At 47.4% G+C, this 23,052-nt stretch overlaps 1 protein-coding gene across 1 annotated transcript in view; it reads right to left on the reverse strand.

Moving 5' to 3' along the window:
* Positions 1–23,052, reverse strand: part of LOC146180470 (arrestin domain-containing protein 3-like) — a 169,595-nt gene that overhangs the window by 44,823 nt on the left and 101,720 nt on the right. The window contains exons 3-5 of the mRNA XM_084577792.1: positions 21,459–21,685; positions 11,759–11,938; positions 8,866–9,063 (exon numbers count right to left, since the gene is read on the reverse strand). Coding sequence (XP_084433918.1) covers positions 8,866–9,063; positions 11,759–11,938; positions 21,459–21,685 — 605 coding nt within the window. The remainder of the gene's footprint in view (positions 1–8,865; positions 9,064–11,758; positions 11,939–21,458; positions 21,686–23,052) is intronic.

The following is a 23,052-nucleotide window of genomic DNA, read 5'->3' on the forward strand; positions in this document are numbered from 1 at the left end:
TTTCAACGTTACTGACTACTCTTTGGACAGTGGCACCATCTGGTGGCATTAACGCAACGCGAGCCAGATTTTGGTGCGCTTTAACTGCTCCAAGTTGCGTCATTAGTACATTCCTGTCACCAGACTACAATTTTTACAAGACACAATTTTGAACCATAACAATGTATTACTGGAGGTAGTAAGTAAAAAAGACCATTTTAGTTAGCACTTATCTACATACTATTACTTTGAGGTACCACTTTCTACAATACGACACGAAAGTTTCTAAAAAGGCATAGTAACTGGTCTATGTTGCGAGGACGATTTGCTTTAATGGACGGAATTGTGACCGACATTGGGAGTTACAATGTAGGGCTTAAAAGCATTCCTCTATTAATAAAGCACTGTTCTAATCCGCCGCCCAAACAGCGTCAAATATTTTCTACTTCATACAGCCGTGGACTTTCTAACGTTACTTTGTAGGTGCTCATAATTGTTTTTCAATGGTCGCTACTGAGACCGCAATTTCAGGTCATACTTCCGTTCTTGCAAAGAAGGTTATGTTAACATTGCAAACAACGTGACGGGAACAAGAGGACGATACAACGAGTGCTGGTACATACAAGCCCGATCTGCTGTTCTGGCAAGGAATGTGCTCCTTCAATTTGAGTACTTACGGTCGGTAACACACCAGCAAGTACGCCAATTTATCACTGACGGCTCTGATGCTCTAAGCAACACACAGCGCAAACGGACAAAGGACAAGCGAGTAGACATGTAAAGCGCTGCTCTATGTCCGTTCCGTGTGTCTTACTAATCATCATCATCCTCCGCCTGACTATACCCACAGGCCTCTCCTATGTTCCTCCAATTAATCCGGTCCTGTGCTAGCTGCATCCACTTTACCCCTGCGAACTTCTTAACCTCATCCTCCCACCCAACTTTCCGCCGCCCTCTGCTACGCTTTCCTTCCCTTGGAATCTAGTTTGTTATCCTAAGCGAACATCGGTTATCATCTCTTCGCACTACATGTCCTGCCCACTATGCACGCTTCCTATCTTTTAATGTTACCCCTACCATTTGTCGTTCCATAGCCCTCTGCGCTGTCCTCAACTTAAGTAGAACCCTCTTCGTTAGCCTCCACGTTTCAGCCCCTTAGGTGAGTACAGACAAGATGCAACTGTTGTATGCTTTCCTCTTGAGCGATACGGGTAAGCTGCTAGTATAGGGAGCTTGCATGAAGCGATGCATACTGGGTAATGCGCTATGATGTTGTATACAGCGGACGGCGGGCAGCACAGCTAACATGCGCAGCCAGGCTGAATGACCGAGTGCTTTGTAGTTTTCGACGGTCCACCGAGCAAACATGTGGATGTTCATGCGCTGCCCTTACATGCGTGCAGGGTGTTGGCAGATTCGCGAGGAATGTGTGCGTTGACGCTGTGCCCGAAAGATCGGGCACCCTATAAAGAAATGCAAAAGAGTGCGGCGTGGACCCGCTCAAGCTACGTGCGGACGACTGACTGCACTATGCGTCTGGGCCTGTGACCGCCCGTCGACATCAGTTCAGTTCAGTTCAGTCGTTCAGTCGTGTCCGACTCTTCGTGATCCTATGGACTATGTCACGCCACGCTTTCGGGTCTCTCACTATCTTCCTAACATCACATAACTTCATCTGCAGTGCCTCGAGGATGCCATCTAACTATCGCGTTCGCTGCCTACCCCTTCTCTGGCGACCCTCAACCTTTCCCAACATCAAATCTTTCTCCAGCGACTCCTGTCGTCTCATCAGATGACCAAAGTAGCTGAGCTTTAACTTTAGAATTTGACCCTCCAACGAACTAATGATTTTTAGTTCTGGCGACTAGTTTGATACTTTCCCAGAATGGCATCGATCTCGCGTCTGTTGGCCCGTGCTAGCCATTCGTGTCGGCGTCGCTAGAGAAATCCTTTGCCTTCTCGCACTTGGGCAGACGTACTTTTGGACGCGTGTAGAAACCGTAGTCGGCCTGTGTGATCGCGTCAGCATAATTTGCGCACATTACGCGACCATGCAGACAAGGCTGCGTGGCAGTGCCGTGCTGCTTCGTCTGCTGCCGAGAACAACATGGCGGATTACCCAGCATTCATCGCTTCATGCAAGCTCCCTATACGAATATGATATTGATACGAAACCTTCAAAACTCTTCGTTTTGTCTTTTTTAGAAGCCGCCTTATCACTGTGGTTGTGGCACAGGAATCAATTCTGTATTCTTTCTTTGTTCGTGTTTGTTGTCGCAGGCGCGGCTTTATCAGTTTCTTTGTCGCGCAAGATGTGCCGAGATGTTTTTCGGAGATTCCGACCACTCGCATGTGTTTTTGCAATGTACCAGATTGTGCTAGTCACCGTTGGCTGCTTTATCTCGATATTTCTGAGCAGCCTTTAAATTGAGCGTTGACGAGTGCGACGGGCGTTCTTTGTTCGACGATAGCTGAGCACGACTCTTGCTATCGCCGCCGCCGAGTTGTTCAGTTCTCTTGCGGGCGCAAGTCAGGTCAATGAAGAGTTGATTCCCGAGAAGATCGTCTCCTCATTTGTTATTGGTATTGTCACCACCACGTGACAACTGGTGGAGGTGCTGAATCTCGAAACCGTGACGTACCCTGAAGATGGTACCCGTCGAGCAGAAAGCACCCTCGGTTTTCGTCTAACCTTGAGAGCCCCCCTGCTTCTAAAGACGACAGGACGGGGATGAGGAAGATTGGCTCGACCTGTTTGAACACGTGGCAACGTTCAACACCTAGAAATACGAAGCGAAGCTAAGGCAAGTCTACTTTACTCTTGATGAATTTTCCCGCATCTGGTTCGAAAATCACGAGAGTTCCTTGAAGGATTGGGACATTGTCAAGAAAGAGTTTTGACTGCCTTTGCAAGTGTCGCTCGGAAGGAAAGCGCCAAGGCCCTCCTTCAATCTAGACTTCAACTCCCAAAACGAGCCTGTCCTGATTTACGTTGAGGTGACGAAGCGCCTCTTTCGCCGCGCCGACACTAACATGACCGAAGGTGAGAGAGCGAAATTTTTATGCGAGGCGTTAAAGAGTCTTTTTTTTTTTTCAGAGCGTGTCAGGAATCCGCCAGAAACCGTGGCGGAATTAGCAATCGAAGTGCCTACCATTGAGAAGATTCGAACCGGCCTGCGCAAGACACTACAGCAACGCATCTGCGAGCGAAGACAGCCTTCGGGTGTTAATTCGAGAAATCGTCTAAGAACAACTCCGTCGGTTGCTGCCAGCATCCCAGCAACCTGAGGTGACGACGCGCGCGGCGTCATCCGTGAAGTCAAGCAGGCACTGGGTGTTCCTCAAGCGACGGCTCCGGCTGCTCCAGTGCAAGAAGCAGCAGCCATGAACTACAATAAAACTTCGGTTGGGCCTAGTTGTTTCGTAGGTTTTCTATGGAACTCTTCAGTTCCGTAGAAAATCCATGAACTATGCTGCTGCATTACGTCGTGTTGTACTCCGAAGTGACATTCCTGGCCCTCGTCGCTACCATCCTGTTCCCAAAAGGCGACCCTTGGCCTCCGCCCGTAATTCTGAAAACGTATCTGTTTATAGAATGTATGCCATAAGCTTTCAATGTTGCTTCCATATGATTGTCATAGCACGCACGTGACATCGCCTGAAACGTGTAGGATTTTCAGCTCTACCGCATAAATTGTCCAGTCTTCTGAGCTCTGGAACAAGGCTCGTGTAATGTGCTATTGCGATATCTAAGCTCGAGAAGGTTTAGGACAAGATTTCTCATCCCCCGCAAAATCGTGAACGCTGGAGATAAGCAAAAAGCCCAGTTACAGGACTTAGAAGCGAAACATTTGGGCTGTATATGTTTGAAAAAGACTTACACATGAACGCATCCATATTCAAACCCATTCGCAGCACGAATAAAACAACGACAGGAAGAAAACACACACGACAGGACGAATGCTGCACTTCCAACTAAAGTTTATTATGAAAAACCCAAGCTTAAGTACAGAGCTACTATCACCTTCTGACAGTCAAACATGTGTGTCTAAAAAAGCCACTTCATTATCATGTAGATAGAGGGATGGGGTGCTGACACATTGATCGCCTGCTTTTCTAATGTGATATGCCTCAATAATTTCTCTTTCTACCTGATCCCTTCCCCGCCCAAGAAACTTAGTTTTCCGAAAAATGGGTTTGCACTTACAGTCTCGGCAGTGAATTGCGAGATTGCTGCCTTTTCCTTCTTTCACCTGATCGTGGTGTTCTTTTGCTCTCTGATTAAAACAGCGTCCAGTTTGACCTATGTACACACGATTACAGGTGAGTGGAATGCTGTACACTATCTTAGTAGTGCACCGAGTGAACCAAAGGTGGTGCTTGATCGAACAAATCGGCTTTTCTTTTCTCACCATCATAGGACAAATTTTTGAAAGCTTACTCGGCGCAGAAAAGACCACGTTTACATCATATCTTTTGGCAACTTTCTTAAGATTGTGAGATAATTTATGAAGGTACTGAATTACTTGAGTGACCTGCCTCTGATCTTGCTTATCTTTCTTTTTAATACCCTTTTTCTTCTGAAGCAGGCTCTCTGCAACTGCAGATAAAGTACCAGGAAGAAAGCCAGACATACGCAATCGCTCTGTTCGCATTTTGACACTTTCGGACATTAGATGCGTACACGATTTTTCTAAGGCGGAATTGAGGCAATTCATGGCAATTGCTCTTTTGATTATTTTAGAATGAGCGCTACTATAGGGGAGGAGTGCCTTTTGTGATCTTGGATTGTACATCCAACATATGTGTCCTTCTAAAAATGAAATTCTTAGGTCAAGAAACTGTATGCTATTGTCACGTGGGAGCTCATGGGTAAACTTTAAACCATTTGAGACCGACCTGAATGAGTCAAGAGCGTCAGCAACAGCCTGTCTTCTGTCTTCAATGTCGACAGCTGCTTTTGGAGAAACTTTCCTATAACCGACTGCCAACTACCCTTCTCCGTCAGGACCCCTTCCTCGTCAGGAGCTCGCACCAGATCGTTGAAGAACTGAAGCAAGGGCTCGGCAGCACCACATCAGCCACCTTTGGATTCTCTATTGACATTGAAGATTTGTATTATTCCATACCGCACGAACATTTGTTTAAGGCTGTAAGGTCGGTAATTGATGAGTCGGGAGAAGTGCCTTTTCAGAACTTGTCGGGTGTAAGTAGCGACCGTTTCTTAACCCTATTAGAGTTTTATCTACAATCCACTGCCATTAATTTTAACAACAGGTTTTACACGCAAAAAGCAGGTATTTGCATTGGCTCGTGTGTGGCGCCAGTTCTGTGTGACATATTTTTATCTCGCGTTGACAAGAGTTTGTTAAGCTCGCTTCCTGACGTGCGTATTTTTAGGTATGTAGACGACTATCTAGTGATAATGGACAAGCCGCACAATTCATCTATTGACGAGGCTGTTGCTGGCGTTCTTGACTCATTCAGGTGGGTCTCAAATGGTTTAAAGTTTACCCATGAGCTCCCACGTGACAATAGCATACAGTTTCTTGACCTAAGAATTTCATTTTTAGAAGGACACATATGTTGGATGTACAATTCAAGATCACAAAAGGCACTCCTCCCCTATAGTAGCGCTCATTCTAAAATAATCAAAAGAGCAATTGCCATGAATTGCCTCAATTCCGCCTTAGAAAAATCGTGTACGCATCTAATGTCCGAAAGTGTCAAAATGCGAACAGAGCGATTGCGTATGTCTGGCTTTCATCCTGGTACTTTATCTGCAGTTGCAGAGAGCCTGCTTCAGAAGAAAAGGGTATAAAAAAGAAAGATAAGCAAGATCAGAGGCAGGTCACTCAAGTAATTCCGTACCTTCATAAATTATCTCACAATCTTAAGAAAGTTGCCAAAAGATATGATGTAAACGTGGTCTTTTCTGCGCCGAGTAAGCTTTCAAAAATTTGTCCTATGATGGTGAGAAAAGAAAAGCCGATTTGTTCGATCAAGCACCACCTTTGGTTCACTCGGTGCACTACTAAGATAGTGTACAGCATTCCACTCACCTGTAATCGTGTGTACATAGGTCAAACTGGACGCTGTTTTAATCAGAGAGCAAAAGAACACCACGATCAGGTGAAAGAAGGAAAAGGCAGCAATCTCGCAATTCACTGCCGAGACTGTAAGTGCAAACCCATTTTTCGGAAAACTAAGTTTCTTGGGCGGGGAAGGGATCAGGTAGAAAGAGAAATTATTGAGGCATATCACAATAGAAAAGCAGGCGATCAATGTGTCAGCACCGCATCCCTCTATCTACATGATGATGAAGTGGCTTTTTTAGACACACATGTTTGACTGTCAGAAGGTGATAGTAGCTCTGTACTTAAGCTTGTTTTTTTCATAATAAACTTTAGTTGGAAGTGCAGCATTCGTCCTGTCGTGTGTGTTTTCTTCCTGTCGTTGTTTTATTCGTGCTGCGAATGGGTTTGAATATGGATCATTGCCAACTGGCCCAAACGTCGGTGTTAATGAACGCATCATCGCTTAACAAAACACGTGGCTGGGCTTGTTGTCGAAGCATGGTTTCGTAACAAGTTATTCAGCGGTACATAGATGATACGGACACAGGAATGAAAGAGACTGAACAAAGGTAGAGGGGGGAAGCCTCAATTTACAGGTCGAGCCAGAGTTTCGACAAGTTTCGACTGCCCAGACGAAGACATGTCTACTCCCCACGCCCCCCATATATAGCATTGTTCAGTGTCTTTCATACCGTGTAGCCCTCTTCTTCCTCTTGTTCTACCTGGACGGACGCAGGAATAACTACACAGGATGAACGCTGTCCTTTGTCCGTGTCATTTATGTAGCGCAGAATAACTTGTTACGAAATCATCGCCGCCCGTTTATTCTTTAAGCCATGTCAGTCAAACGAAAATATATGGCGAGGAATGAGGATCCCCCCATGGCACACAGTTCGCCTAAGTATTTGAACAAATACAGAAAGCTATTTGTGTAGCTGTCCTTGTCCTTGTCTCCTCTGCGTATTGTGTACTGTTAGCGCTCTTCAGTTCCGTAGAAATTCATGAATCAACTAGGCCCACCCTAAAATTTTATTGATATCTCTGCACAACATTTATGCACGTTTGTGTATATTGTCACGTGGGGGGACGATGCATAAATCAACGGATGGCGAGAAAGGTAGCTTTCAAATGAACTCTTTATTGAGCTGACTTGCGCCCTCGATAGAACTAAGCTGTTTTCGGTAGTGCTCAATACCCTCATTGTTTGCCGACTAGCCTACCACTTCCCCTACGACTACCTCACCAAAACCTAACTCACTAAACTTAATGTCCTACACCACTCAGCTGTTAAGCTGCCCTCCATTTACCTCGTCATGCCAGTACGATTCAGCTTCTTCAATTAGGCATACACAATAATGTCGAGGAAATCACAGAGGGGTGACTCTCCAGCCAAAAACGTCGACTGCGCACTACTCCTACAGGTGGTCATCTCCTGCACTAAATGAGCTAAAATACCCCTGATCCCTCACCTCACACTCAAACAGCCATCTCCCGCATCTGCGGAGCCTTCTCGAACTCAAGCCCTTCCCTCGAAATATGGATCCCGAACACCACAAAGGTTGTCGCGCAGCCCGGACCTCATATCTTTCTAAGCAGTACTCTGAACTCCAGGACATCATCTACACGGATGCTTCACGTAATCCAGACAATCCTCACATCTGCACTGCCGTTTTCATAGACATTCGCCACTAAACATTCAATGCGGCCTCCATCTAATGCACCAGCGCATTGCCGAGGCCGAATGCCTCTATCAGTCTGTGGCAGACACAGCACACCACGATATGCACTGACTCCCAAACAGCCCAACCATAACTCCTGCGAAGTACTCTAGGGCTTTGCTTGCCCCCCCCCCCCCCATTTTTCACATTCTCTAATTCCCCCCCCCCCCCCCCACACACACAAGAACCTCAAGTCTCCCACACTCATCCGCTAGAATACTGTCAACAACACCTAACCCTCCCAATCACTTCACAATCACATGGGTACCTGGGCACGAGGACATCCTGGGAAATGAGTGCGCACATGAGTTTTCCCGAGAACTGAGCGTCCAGGCGCCGGTGGATGGTCTCCCCAAACCTTCAGTATGCATTCTCATTCAGCCTCTTGACTACACTACAATTGTTCATCACTATCGTTGTTGCCACGTCATGTACCCGCCACCACATCGCACGCTCAATCACATAGACAGCACGTTCTGGCAGCAACTCCAGACACATTCGTTCCCATCTCAATTTATCCACATCTTTCACCCCACGGTCTTGCTACCATACTGCACCACTTGCAACGCCACCTAACCACTGTCTACCACTACCTATGGGAACGCCTACACCCCACCCGCGTTTCTCCCATCAAATACTTAACCCCATTTCTCCTGGGAGGTCGCCCTTCTGGCCACGCAACCCGCAGATCACCTACAACTGGTCGAGCGGGCCAAGCTAGAGGGAACAGCCAGAGGGCTGCTGGATTAAGAGGCTCTCCTGGAAGTGTCTGCCTTAATTTTAGTTAAATGATGTTTTCCCTCCACCTCCTCCTCAATTTAAACTCGGCGCAGGAATATCTAGATAAACCAGAATGGGCACAGAATGGGCAAAGAGCATAAAACCGTTCAATGCGTGGCAATAAGGCCGTATACCGGTGGCTGTTGAAAACAGCAAATGTTGATTTGTAACCTTCGCGGCAATATTTGATCAAAATGTTCTGTACTAGCTTAGGACGAGACTGACTAGTTATGGTTTCCTAGGAGTTATGATGTGCACCATTCCTCACGGCATACGAAAGACTAAAAGGCGCTTCATTTGATGGTGCCCACCTTGAGTACGTAGTACATCTGCAACAGGCGGCAGACGCCGACCAGCGTGGGCGGCATCACGGGGACCACAAGGCTGTTGGAGCTGTCAAACTTGTGGCGCGTGTGTGGGGGGATCTGGTCGCCACGGTACTCGAGCACAGTGTGCGTGGCCTCCTTGTTCACACCCAGTACGCCGCGGTCGATGAAGAACTCGACGCGCTGCATGGGAGACACCACTGTCAGCTGCTGTGCTAGGCGGATCGGAACGTAACGGCGACATAGCGAAAGCGAGCAGCAGCAATTTCGGACTGGACTGCATTGTCTCACGATTAACTACAGGACAGCAGATTGTGCAAGTTGGTTATCGATTTGTGGCAAAACAGCGCCCAGCAACGAAACAAGACACAAGCGCTGACTTGCATCTGTCTTTATTTCGAAGAAACACGACTTTTTATGCCATCGCACCGCACCTCAGATCACATGCGTCACAAAGATACTATTGAGGCAACTTCAAATAACAAGCAAAATCTATTAATCAAAGAAGCGAATCACATTTTTAACAGTTCAATTCCTTGTCTGTTAAAGCAACAGACGGCTTGCTAACGCAAAATTCGCTCAGCCTCGCTATCAAAGCTGCCTTGATAATTTCTAAGACCAGGTGTTCTTTGTTCTGACAATCGCTTTGTATTTGCTGAGCTCAGGTGTACAAGTTTTTGAGGGACAGTCTTTGCAATGGATGATATGTTTGTGACGCATGTGATTTGAGGTATGGTGCGATGTTATAAGAAGTCGCACATCTTCGAAATAAATACAGTTGTAAGTCAGCGCTTGTACCTCGCCCCGTTGCTACGCACTGCTTTGTCACAAATAGATCTACAAAGGCCGTGGCTGAACAACGAAAACAGACGAGGCATTTTAGCGTACTTACAAAGTTCCACGAAAGGTTGAGCTCAACCCTTCTTCTAGCACGCAATTATCCCCGAACTGTTCTTGCCGTTCCCCCCTCCCCCCCCCCCACCTTCGGAAAATAGAACGAGCAATGCGTATAGCAGACAGCCATATAATAACCCTAAACGTGAGATCGTAACCCGTGTATGCTCTGAAGGATTTCGCACCGAAGAAAAGAAGATGGCTGTTCGCGGTGGTCACGGCAACTCCGACTGGTGGACCTTAGAACTGCAGCTGCTCGAGGCATATTTTGCGAGTTAGCGGCGTTTCTGACAGTGCCACACGAAGGCGTGCGACGAAGAAGGGGAAGAAGTTAGAAACTTAAATGATTTTATGTGATGCAGATGCACTGAATCACCTTACCTGGATTGCCGGGACAGAATATTGCACGGTCACGGTGGCGTCACTGTAGCACGTCTTTGCAACGCGCCACAGGTAGTGATTCGAATACAGTGACGTCACGGCTGACAGCATAACGGCTTTCAAAGCAAACACCGCGGTTGCCTAACAATTTGAGTTGATGAAAATATATCCCTTGAGTCCCTTCTCTCTATGGCACAAAAGGGTTTTTATTATACCAAATAGAGATGTTTTAAACAGCAAGAGCGAAGACACCGAAACTGGGTTTTACCTAGCAATGATGTCACGAAAGTGCGTTCATTTACGTCATTAATGTTCACAGAAAACATATAAAGTACACGCTCGTTTAGCTAAACTGGCGATCGCATTGATCAATATTTGCCAAAAAGGGCAAAAGAAAAAGACCAAAAGCACTGTCGAAAATTTGTTCTTCAGGTAGTGAACGGCGAATATCGACAATTGAGTGTCATGACGTACGAAAGGTAGCCCTATAAATCTTCCCGATTGAGGCCACAAAGGGAAAATTTTGAACTGAATCTACTCAGCAACAAACATCTCCCCGCTGCAAGTTTGGCTCAAAGGATTAGAAAACAGCGGGAAACAGGCCACGAAAATTGCAGCGCAGTCTAAGCCGGTAGAAAAGGTGTCGGAGTTGGCCTTGTTCAACCTCGCAAGAGGCCGTCGCTAAATTTAGCGCTAAAAAACGGCATCTCTTCGAAGAAGGCAGCAAAGCAGGTAACAACACAAAATATAAGAAGCACACACAAACACAAGGGCAACGCTGCACTGACAACTGTATTGACCAGAACCCGCACATCTTCTCCCTTCACTGCACGTCTTGGCGAATGGCCTCCTAGCCCGAAGCTTCTTGGAGCGGTGCCGTTGTCCCATAGCTATCATGCGTTTTTCCACTATACGGGTCTCATGACACCAGCGGCGACCAGTCCGCGAGGGAACTGCGCCAGATCGTGGAGCTCGCGTAGCGAGCGCTGTCGCCTCTTGTCCCCAGAACGGAAAAAACAACTCCTCAACTCGTCGTTAAGCGGAACTACGGGCGAGACTGGATGCTGCAGCCTTACGTTCACGCCCAGCCGTGGTGGTGAAGTAGTCAGCACTCTCGACTACTGTGCTCAAGGATGCGGAATCGAATTCCTGGCGCGGCGGCTGCTTTTCGATGGAGGCGGAAAGCAAGGCGCCCGTGTGCTGTGTGATCTCAGTGCACGTTAAAGATCGAAATTTCCGGAGCCCTCCACTACAGGCTCTCACAGCCTGAGTCGCTTTGGGACGTTAAATCCCATAAAGCAACCAAATTAAACCTAAAGTTCAATTTATTTATCTAACTGTATGTAAATATTTAGGGCGCCTAATTACTAAACCGGTGGGCAAGTCACGTGCCAAAAATGTAAGTCGTATCACACGACCTGGTAACCACTTTTGTCACGTGTTTTACCCACCGGTTTAGTAATTAGGCCCCATTCACGCACCTGCTCATCGTAGTACACTATACTAGCGAGTCCAGGCGGCCTAAGTACCCCTTTCACTCAGGTTTGTACCAGGAATAGTAAACCTATCAGAGCTACCCCTGTGATAGGTTGATGGCGCTCACCTGGATGAGCTTGAGCTTGAGGCGCACCTCCTCCTCGCTCTGGTTATCGATGTCGGCCTTGAAGCGCAGGCTCTCCCCACAGCAGTAAGCAGACCGTTCGAGGGCGCTGCGCAAGCTCACCACTCCCTTCTGGCAGCAGAGGCAGCACACGGCACGCTTGTCCTGGCCCATCAACGGTTTCTGCACGCGCACAAATGTTTTCTGAATGGCACGTAAAGCCCGACATGCGTGAAACATTTCTGCTAGAAATCGGCAAACAGGCCAGAATGTAAAGCCAGAGCAATAAATATTCTTGGTGCCAAAGGAATATTCTGGACAAAGAAAGTGCAGTCTTCAACATGCGTTTATTGTCACAGAAAACGTATTCTGCTTGAAGTCACAGCGGCGGGCGAGTTACGATCTCTCCGCAGTATGATGACAAATCCCCAGTGTGCAATTTGATTCATGAGAGCTGAGTTTGTTTTATATTTTTTTTTCTGCTTCTCTCGCATATCTAGTCTCTCCAACAATTTCATCCATAACAGAGAAATAGAGGCAAATTTTCTGCGTAATTGTGCGCAGTAAGCCAATGTGCGCCACATATCGAAGGCTTTCCTGGCGGTCCGGAACAAGAAAGCTTTCGGCATATGTATCACTGGGATGTAAGCTACTCGTGCTCATTTGGTCTAGTCACAGCCACCCAAGGTAACTGGAATATTGTGGAAGAAGGCTAGGTCAAGACGGCGAGGTCGTGGCGGCAAGGACAGCGAAGCCTTGTCCAGCGTTTTAATCCGGTCACCAACCCAGGCACGCGCCAGAGCCGGCGCCGCGGGACGATGATGATGGTATGTACAAATGAAAGAAGATGATGATGACATGTACAAATGAAAGAAGGTCCACAGAAGGCTCACACAATCTGCCCGGGGGGTCGGAAGCGGCCAGCCTGGCCGCTCCTAACTAACTGTACCGCGGCGCACAAACGGTTTCAAGCGAGAGACATGAACAATTTCAGTTCCACGGTGGCGTCGATCGGCTGGGGGATCAACAGGCGCGACTTTGTAGTTAACTGGAGAAGTTTGGCTGATGATCTTGTAGGGACCAAGGTAGCGGTGGTGGAATTTGTCACTAAGGCCAGGGGTGCGCAGTGGAGTATAAAGCAGTACTTCGTCACCGGGACGATAAGAGACCACGCGATGCGTAGAATCGTAGCGGCTCTTGCGGTCTTCCTGGCACGCTGCTGTGTTGAGGCGGGCAAGATGACGGCATCTGGCCACACGAGATAAGAACTGGGTAGGTACCGATGTGGAGTAGTCGGGCGTAGAGAAGAAGGAAGCGTCGAGAATTGTAGTGGGAGGACGGCCATAAACGAGGAAAAATGGAGAATAACCGGTAGTCCGTTGTACTGCTGTGTTATAGGCGAAAGTGACGAATGGTAGAATAGTGTCCCAATTTCAATGATCCGGTGTAATATACATGGATATCATATCCGATAAGGTGCGGTGAAATCGCTCAGTCAGCCCGTTAGTCTGGGGATGGTAGCTCGAGGTTGTCTTATGAAGGGTGGATGACGCGTAAAGAACTTCGGCAACGACTGTCGATAAGAAGGCCGTCCCGCGGTCACTTAGGAGCACCCGAGGAGCGCCATGACGCAATACAATTGATTGCAAAAAGAAATTTGCTACTTCTTGAGCGGAACCGGTCGGTACAGGTGCTGTCTCAGCATAGCGTGTAAGGTGGTCGACAGCTGTTATAATCCAATGGTTACCCCCCTCGGAGAGAGGTAGGGGACCATATAAATCGATGCCGACTACGTCGAATGGCGTGGCGGGACAGGGAACAGGTTGTAGAAGGCCAGCGGGTGAAGAAGTCGGCCGTTTGCGACGTTGGCATAGAGGGCAGGATGCGACGTATTTGGCAACGCTGGAAGATAGGCCAGGCCAAAAGAATCGTTTTTTCACGCGGTCGTAGGTTTTGTCAATACCAAGGTGACCTGCAGTAGCGTCATCGTGGAGAGCCGCCAGTATTCGTTGACGAAGCACACGCGGCACGACTGGTATCCAGCGAGTTCCGTCAGGGCAATACACGAAGCGGAGTAGGATGCCATCTTCGAGCTTGAAATTGCGAAGTTGTCGGCGAAGCCGAGCATTGGGCGGGTCCGAAGCGCCAATAAGGCGATCGATGATGGGACGGCAGTAGGCATCGGCTAATTGCTGTGAGCGGAGAGTGTGTTTGTTCTCTGCGTCGTCAAATGAAACTGTTGTGATATACGTCGGGGAAAGAGATGGTCGGCTGTGGTCATTGGTGGAAATGCATCGGGAAGAAAAACAGCAAGCCGATTCCGAAAGTGGACAGCGAGAAAGAGCGTCGGCGTCTTGGTGTTGGCGACCCGATTTATAAATGACGTCAAAATCGTATTCTTGCAGGCGTAGAATCCAACGGCGAAGTCGGCCGGTCAAATTTTTGAGCGAAGACAACCAGCAAAGAGCATGGTGATCGGTCACAACTGTGAAGTGCCGACCGTATAGGTAAGGGCGAAACTTTTGGACAGCCCAGACGACGGTAAGGCACTCCTGTTCTGTAATAGTGTAGTTTTTCTCAGCTGGAGTCATAGTCCGACTGGCGAAGGCAATCACTTTCTCACGCGAAGTTGCATCGCGCTGCAGAAGTACAGCGCCAAGACCGATACCACTGGCATCAGTGTGCAGGATGGTTGGAGCGCTGTCACTGAAGTGGCCAAGAACAGGGTCTGATGTGAGGGCGTGCTTTAGGTTATTAAAAGCAGCTTCGCACTGTTCAGTCCACACGAAAGGGCTGCGTGCTTTAAGTAGTTGATGGAGGGGAGCAGCAATACTTGCAAAATGCTTTATAAAACGCCGGAAATAAGACGCCAGGCCGAGAAAACTGCGCAACTCTGTAGTCCGTTGTGGACGAGCAAATTTCAAGACCGCAATAATTTTTTCAGGGTCTGGACGAATGCCATCATGGCTGACTAGATGTCCCAATATTTTAATTTCCTTCTGTGCAAAGTGGCACTTCTTGGTGTTGAGCTGAAGGCCCGCTGAAGCGAGACACGTGAGGACCTCATTCAGGCGCGTGAGATGGTCGTTAAAAGTTGACGAAAAGATGACAATGTCATCCAAGTAGCATAAACAGGTTCTCCATTTTAGGCCACGAAGCACAGTATCGATCATCCTTTCAAATGTCGCTGGTGCGTTACAAAGTCCGAAAGGCATAACATTAAATTCGTAAAGGCCATCGGGAGTTGCGAAAGCGGTTTTTTCTTTATCGTCCTCGTGCATAGGTATTTGCCAATAACCTGAGGGGAGGTCCAAAGTCGAGAAATATTCGGCGCCTTGGAGAGAGTCAAGGGCGTCATCAATTCTTGGCATTGGGTATACATCTTTGCGGGTAATTTTGTTGAGTGCGCGGTAATCAACACAAAAGCGTACCGAGCCGTCCTTTTTTTTAACTAACACTACTGGGGAGGACCATGGACTTGTCGAGGGACGAATAATATTGCGATGGAGCATGTCATTTACATTTTCTTCAATTACCTTTCGTTCAGAGAGGGAAACCCGATAAGGCCGTCGGCGAACGATAGAGTTACCTTCAGTAATGATGCGATGGTGCGCAACACTAGTCCGTCCCAGTGGTGGGGAAGTGGCATCAAAAATGGCTTGGTGTTGTCGAAGCAATGTCAGCAGTTCTTGGCGTTGGTTCGGCGTGAGGTTAGGATTAATAGTCTTTGTGAGAACAGAAAGAGAGACGTCTGTCGAAACACGGTGCTGAGACTGAGGGGCGGTGAGCACCATCAAGGACAAAGGTTGAACATCCACCTTGCAGGGGAGAGAAGTTCCTTTTCGGAGCACGAGGGATTCACGTGAAGTGTTAGTGGCCGCTACTGTCGCTGAGCCGTTGCAGAACCTCACAAGACTAGACGGGAAGGCGATACCGCGTTCAAGATGACGATAAGATGGTGCGATGAGTACGTCCCCGTCAGCGATGTGGTCAGAGACAACGGTAAGCAGTTTTTCGCACTGAGGAGGCAGAACAGTATCAGCGGCGGCAACGAGGGGATGATGTCGTTCAGAAACTTCAGATGAAAAATCGCTGTCTGTCATATGGATAACACGGTCGCCACAAGAAATTAATGCCGAAGCGGTTGACAAAAAAATCCCATCCAAAAATTATCAGATGCGCACATGGAGAGAGCACAGCAAACTGCACATGATGGCGGACGCCGTCAATAACAACTCGTACGGTGTACTTTGCTAAAGGGCGCAAAGGGACGTCATTGGCTCCACGGAGTTCAGGCCCATCATATGGTGTCGTAACTTTTCGCAAACGGTAGCACAAATCAGCGTGAATGACAGAAATTGCAGCCCCTGTATCAATCAATGCTTCTACCGGTAATCCTTCAGCGAAAACAGAAATCACATTATACGGGCGATCTGGAGGACTTTTGGTAAGTTCGCAGACTGCAGTTTGACCTCCGGAAACTGCAACGCTTAGTTTTCCGGATGGCGGACAGGGAGAGTTGTTGCGGGTCGGAGAGGGGAAACTGAGCGGCGGTATGGGGATAGGGACCGACGTCGGGACGCATGGGTTCCACGAGGCTCAGACGAGGATTCTGGAGGTGGGGATGATCTTCGAGGTGGGCTGGAAATAGGAGGTCGTCGCTGATAATATGAGGGTACGTCACTTTCGAATGCGTCATAACCACGCCGCTCGTTCTGAATACGGCGACGGCAGAAGCGGGATATATGTCCTCGTATTCCACAGTAGTAGCACACTGGGCGAGATGGGCGCCAGGGCGTGTAATAGGGTGGCGTAGGCTGAGCCGTCGTCACGGCGTTGATGTGGTTGTAGGGCGATGCCAGTTGGGGCGGCGGAACAAAAGGAGGGGGTGATGCTGCGACGTGCGCGTAAGTCGATGCTTGGCGGGGTGCAGGAGGGTCGGACGGCATAGGTCGCGTGATTGTTGCCAGCTCATCTTTAATGATGTTGCGTAGACCGGCGTCGTTAGAAGGTACGGAAGAATGATCGCACCCGTGTCGACAGACAGGCTTGAGGGCTTGGAGCTCCTCCCGGATGATGGCTCGAATCAGTGCCCGTAGATCCAGGTCAGCATATGTCGGGCCTGTAGCAATGCTGGGCTGCAATCGGGAGGACTGCAGCTGGTCGATGCGTTGGCAGGTCACAATAATGGCGTCAACAGTAGAAGGATTCTGGGCAATCAGGGTATTATAAGCCACAGAATTAATTCCTTTTAAGATGTGGTGTACGCGTTCAGGTTCCGGCATGGTGGGACTAACACGCCGGCAGAGTGCAAGTATGGCCTCTATATAAGACGCGTACGACTCATCGGGACCTTGGAGGTGAGAGGCGAGCTTGTTCTTCGCGACCTCAGTGCGAACTGCTGGGTCGGCGAAATATTGGCGGAACTGCTGCTTGAATGTTGTGCAGTTAGTGGTGTGGGGTTCGCGGTTAATAAACCAGGTTCTGGCGACCTCAATGAGGTAGAAAGAAACGTTCAGAAATTTTAGAGCGTCGTCCCACCGGTTGTAGTTACTGCAGCGTTCATAGGTGTCCAGCCAGTCATCGACGTCTTCGTCGCGACGACCAGCGAACAGCGGCGGGTCGCGTTGTCGTGCGGGCATAGTCGGAGGGGGTGGTGCAGCCGAGGTAGAGGGTCCTGCCGAATCGTGGGTGCTCTCGGTAGACATAACGATGGTGGCAGGCGGTAAACAGCGACCGGAACGTAGCTCCAGCGAGAGGCAGGGCACAAAACAGCAAGGGGATCAATTCTCACCTCCACCACTTGTGGAAGAAGGCTAGGTCAAGACGGCGAGGTCGTGGCGGCAAGGACAGCGAAGCCTTGTCCAGCGTTTTAATCCGGTCACCAACCCAGGCACGCGCCAGAGCCGGCGCCGCGGGACGATGATGATGGTATGTACAAATGAAAGAAGATGATGATGGCATGTACAAATGAAAGAAGGTCCACAGAAGGCTCACAATATTCTTATTTACAGCCCTGATGCAGGACATAAAAAAGAGTGACGATAAAGGACCCAAGTAGTACATGCGAGCAGGATAGTTGGCTATACGACTCCGAAGATCTCTGGCCCTGCATGGTTATACACAAACACAACACACACACACACACAAACACACACAAGATAATTAAACCAAGACGTTCACACAGATGACACGCATCAACTGTGTGAACGTCTTGGTTTAATTCTCTCTCTCTCTCTCGCGCGCGCGTGTGTGTGTGTGTGTGTGTGTGTGTGTGTGTGTGTGTGTGTGTGTGTGTGTGTGTGTAACCATGCAGCGCCAGAGGTCTTCGGAGGGGACCCAAGTAAACTTGCATTACGAAAATGAGTGAACATTACGAAAATGAAAAGCATACTCTGGCTCAGCCCTCTTCGTCGAGTTGAAACCCGTAATTTCCCTTAATATGTTACACATTTGTGAAGCCCCTTTGTTTTAGCATCAGGTGTCCCGCAAGGATCAGGTCTTCGTCCTCTTTTTTTTCCTAATATATACTGTCATGTGGTGGTAGGCAACAATCGAATAGACTGCACTGAAATGAACTCTTTATTGGGATGACTTGCGCCCGCGAAAGAATCGAGAAGACTTGGCGGAGGCGATGGAAGTAAGCGCACTCGTCAGTTGTCGAACTAAGAATGCCCGTTGCACTCGAGGAAGATAAACTTACCTGAGTTGAATTCAATAATCTGGAAATTTGGGCTTGCTGGTTCATACTTCCAAGCTGTAGCGCACACAAGACGAGGGACTGAGAACAAGAGGACACACAGAGCGCTAACTTCCAACTTTATTTGGAAAAACGGCACCTCCATATATACACAGTACATCGTCGTGATCTCACAAGTCGTGCACGGAATCAGCAGGAACGAAGGTAATCTATTTCTTTTTTTGAAAGATTAACAGAGGGGGTACTCACGCATGCACTTTCTAATGTGGCTATCTTTTCCGCTTCGATTATTTCTCGGGTGAACCTATCCTTACTTTTCCCGACAACAAAACACTTGCCAATAAGCGACATACAATCTTTGAAGGTGTTACAATATGCTACTACTGTCCATCACTATCATCTTTATTTTTAACATTGCGATTATGCTCACGAAGGCTATCATTCAGGCAGCGACCAGTTTGACCTATATACTGTTGTCCGCACGACAGTTTAATCTGTTTGGTTTGTGGGGTTTAACGTCCCAACAAACCAACCAGATTCCACTCTCGTGCGGACAACACTATAATCTGATAAACGACTCCTTCTTTGCAATCTACAAAAGACACTTGATAGGCTAGATTAGACAATATGCAGGTAGCTAAATTTTTATATACGTTGACGATTTTCTGATTTTTATTGACAATGACCAGGATTCCTTTGAATCCAGAGCTTTTAATATACTTACATTGCTGAGACAAAGCTTTAATCCACTGGTTTTAGTATTCGAACTACCTTCTAACCACAGGCTCAGCTTTCTGGACGCTAGTTTAATTTTTCATCCCGATCATACCTGTTGGGCCTACGAACCACGCAATAATAAGCCACTGTTACCCTTCAATTCCGCCCATTCCAAACTGGTTGCGAATCTTTGTCTTCACAATGCCCTTCAGAAATCGTGTCCACATTTGATGTCCAAAAGGTTCCAGCAACAGTGCAATAGGTTATCGCTTGCAGGCTATCCTGTCTATCTGCAGGTATCTGTTGCTGACGTATTGGTAAGAAAATTGAATACTCAAGACAAATCATGTACTCGAGTGCCGTTTGAAAAACAAAAAACAAGTGGCCGTGATCCTTTACATGCGTACTTTGCCTCATAATTTGAAACGAATAGCAAAACGGGTAGACGTTTCAGTTGTTTTTTCAGCCCCAGAGAAGTTAGACAGGCTATGCAAATTGAACAGTCGAAAATAAAACCCGCCAGTTGAATGCAAAAAGAAACATCAAGTGCCTTTTGTAGATTGCAAAGGAGTCGTTTATCAGATTCCACTCTCGTGCGGACAACAGTATATAGGCCAGACTGGTCACTGCCTGAATGATTGCCTTCGTGAGCATAATCGCAATGTTAAAAATAAAGATGATAGAGATGGACAACTAGTAGCACATTGTAACACCTTCAAAGATTGTATGCCGCTCCTTGACAAGTGTTTTGTTGTCGGGAAAAGTAAGGATAGGTGCACCCGGGAAATAATCGAAGCGGAAAAGATAGCCACATTAGGAAGTGCATGCGTGAGTACCTCCTCTGTTAATCCTTCAAAAACAAAAAGAAAAGAAATAGATTACCTTCGTTCCTGCTGATTCCGTGCACGACTTGTGAGATCACGACGATGTACTGTGTATATATGGAGGTGCCGTTTTTCCAAATAAAGTTGTTGGAAGTTAGCGCTGCGTGTGTCCTCTCGTTCTCAGTCCCTCGTGTTGTGTGCGCTACAGCTTGGAACAGAAGTGACCGTTTGCCTCATTTTGATCGCACTGGCGCCGTGCCTGTAATGAGGCTGTAAGATATTTGTAAGCATGATCGTTTCGTTTATGATTACCTTTACTCCAATTGCTGTTTTTGCCATGAACTGGTTGAAGATCAGTAAAGGTGCCGTTTGCAACTATTTGGTTAACTCCTCCGGAAAACTATATTTTATGGAAATATTTCATTCATTATTTCTTTAGTTTGTTTGTTTGTTCTTGGTCCTAAAGTCACCCTCTAATATCACTGAAGAAGTTTTTAATTCATTGTTTTCATTGGAACAAATGTGTCTTTTTCTAAGGAGAAATATTACCACAACTAGAATTAATCACGTAGTCATTAATTACGAAGAAATATATTTACAGGCACCACCAAACCACTACGTTTTATGAAATAATTCGTATTCTTTTATTCGCTCGTTGTTCATCTTAGGTCTCGACGTCAAGTCTAAATGAAGTGACGAGGAAAAACTTGTATTTTTTTCCACAGGAAGAGGCCTGTTTTTTGCTGAATTGCTGGAGGACAAGCACTGACATAGCCAAAACGCTTCATATATTCAGTGATCGAAAATGAAAAAATTGCTAGTGACTTGACTTGCCTAACCCTGGTATTCAGCGAAAGCTTCGTCTCATGTTCACATAGTAACGCTTTATTGTTACACTTTGGTTTGGCCTAGAGTTTTTCCTTGTCTTGAAGATGACGATCACACCATTCATAGAAATTTCCACCCTGCAACGCCGCCTAGCGACCGTTGCAAAGGCCAAAGTTGACTTTAATTACTTTGGGCATCGATTTCCTCAAATATTCCGGCGAAGTCAAATTTTGGAGGTCCAGGGACCAAATGTTGGGGTGGCCCACATCAATTCGACTATCATCACTCGAATTGGGCTCGACATCAATTTTGATTAAGTTTTTTAAAAGCGAAAGTTGGAGGCTCAGGGGGCCAGGTGGCCCACGTAAGTTTGGGTGTCAGCAGCACTAAATTGGCCATAATGGAATTAGGCTGGACGTCGATTGGTCCAAATCGGTTGAAGCCCAGCAAACATATGTGAAGCGCGGTTAGTCTTAGCTCGTGTATATGAGTTTATGTGAAGCTTAAGGTGATTTCAACGTCAAACTGAGTCTTGCGCGGCAGCTGCTCTCCCTAGCGTAATGATGCTTCAAAATAACTTGGGCGAAGTTCCTCTCAGAGTACGCTGCCAAGCAGGCGCGATGGCCGTACTCACGAGGTACTGCTCGTCCATACAGTCGATGTGGGGCCCGATGATGGTGAAGTATTTCATGCCCTGCGGAGGTGACGCGTACGGGATGTCCATGGTGACCTTGACGTAGTATCGTACCGTGCAGGGTCGCGACTCGAACGAGCAGGGCAGGTTGCTCTCGGGCAGCTGGAACCTAAAGCCGAACGCATGCTGGCCTCGGGGCAGGATGGGAAGGCTGCCGTCGGTTTTCTCTGCGGCAAAATAGCGTGCATTTTGGGGACACGCGCTGCAAGCGGCTCTGCAGAACAAAGAGGTTTAACAACAGCGGAACGGGAACACCACAAGAATGGGGACACAAGTTCCTTATAGCAGATGTGAAAGAGCCCTGAACAAGAGTAGAGGTGAAGCTTCAGTTCGAGCCAACTTTTCTACACGTGGTCCAGACAAAGACAAGTCCACTTGTCGAAATGTTGGCTCAACTTGCGAACTGAAGCTCCCCTCTATCATCTTTCTCTCGTTCTACACTGGATTATTAGAATATAAGTATTTGAGCAAATCCTTACAAATTCATAATCTTCCGAAGTGTTCCACAAAACAATAAAAGACAAGCACCTTAATTGACAGCTGTCGCGGCAATGCTCCGCTAACCAATGAAAGCAAGAAACGAAGGGTGAAGAATCGAGCAAAACAGTGGTAGGTTAGACGGGACACGTGGAGTACAGAAACAAGCGCTGCCTACCAACCAAATAGTTTATTGCTACAACACAAGTCAGACACAAGTCAGCGCTTGTGTCTGACTTGTGTCGTAGCAGTAACCTATTTGGTTGGTAGTCAGCGCTTGTGTCTGTCCTTCCACGTGTCCCGTCTTGCCTAGCGCTGTTTTACTCGATTCTTCGCCATGTTTGAATTGGTGAAAACATTGCACCCAACTATAGACTCCACAAAAAAGAGACACAGCACTTGTGTCTCGTCTTCTTTCTTGTGGCGTGTATAGTTCGGCGTAACATTTTCACCAATTCAAGTATGCACCAACTAGCCCAAAAAGCGGTGTGAATCTTTAACATTCACCAACCCGTATTCGCCATCTTCTGGAACGCAATGACATTTTCATGTTTCAAAGAACTAAAAGAAACAAGACCGTCAAAACTAATCTGTTTATAACTTCAGCTTGCGGTAACCCATTTCGTAGAAAAACACGAAGGGCTTCCTTGTGGCATATAGACCGCACACTAGTGTATTCGACTGCGTACGCTATGAATTGTCGGAATCATACTGCTCTATTCCTACACGAAGTTGAAGCGGCAAAACGTCAACAGCAAAGGCTTGTCGAAATGGTCAAAGCTTCGTTACATTTTGAAAAATGTATGCAGGGCACATGGGGAAACTAGTAAGATATGTTGACGGTCACAAGATGCTCAACAGGGCGGGCACCCCAGATATTATATATGTTGAGGCATCACAAAAATGGGCGTAAGATTAATCGCCTTATGAGCTGAAAGAACTGACGTATAATGAACTTAACGGTCATATTTCTGGCATATTTCGTCTAAGAAAATACATCCTTTCACGACTCCAGACATGAAAAATGAAAAAATTCCAGGACACTTTGGCGACTAAA

This window comes from Amblyomma maculatum, chromosome 8 (genome assembly GCF_055883805.1).
Source record: "Amblyomma maculatum isolate TAMU_Amacu chromosome 8, ASM5588380v1, whole genome shotgun sequence".
Classification (NCBI taxonomy): Eukaryota; Metazoa; Arthropoda; class Arachnida; order Ixodida; family Ixodidae; genus Amblyomma; species Amblyomma maculatum.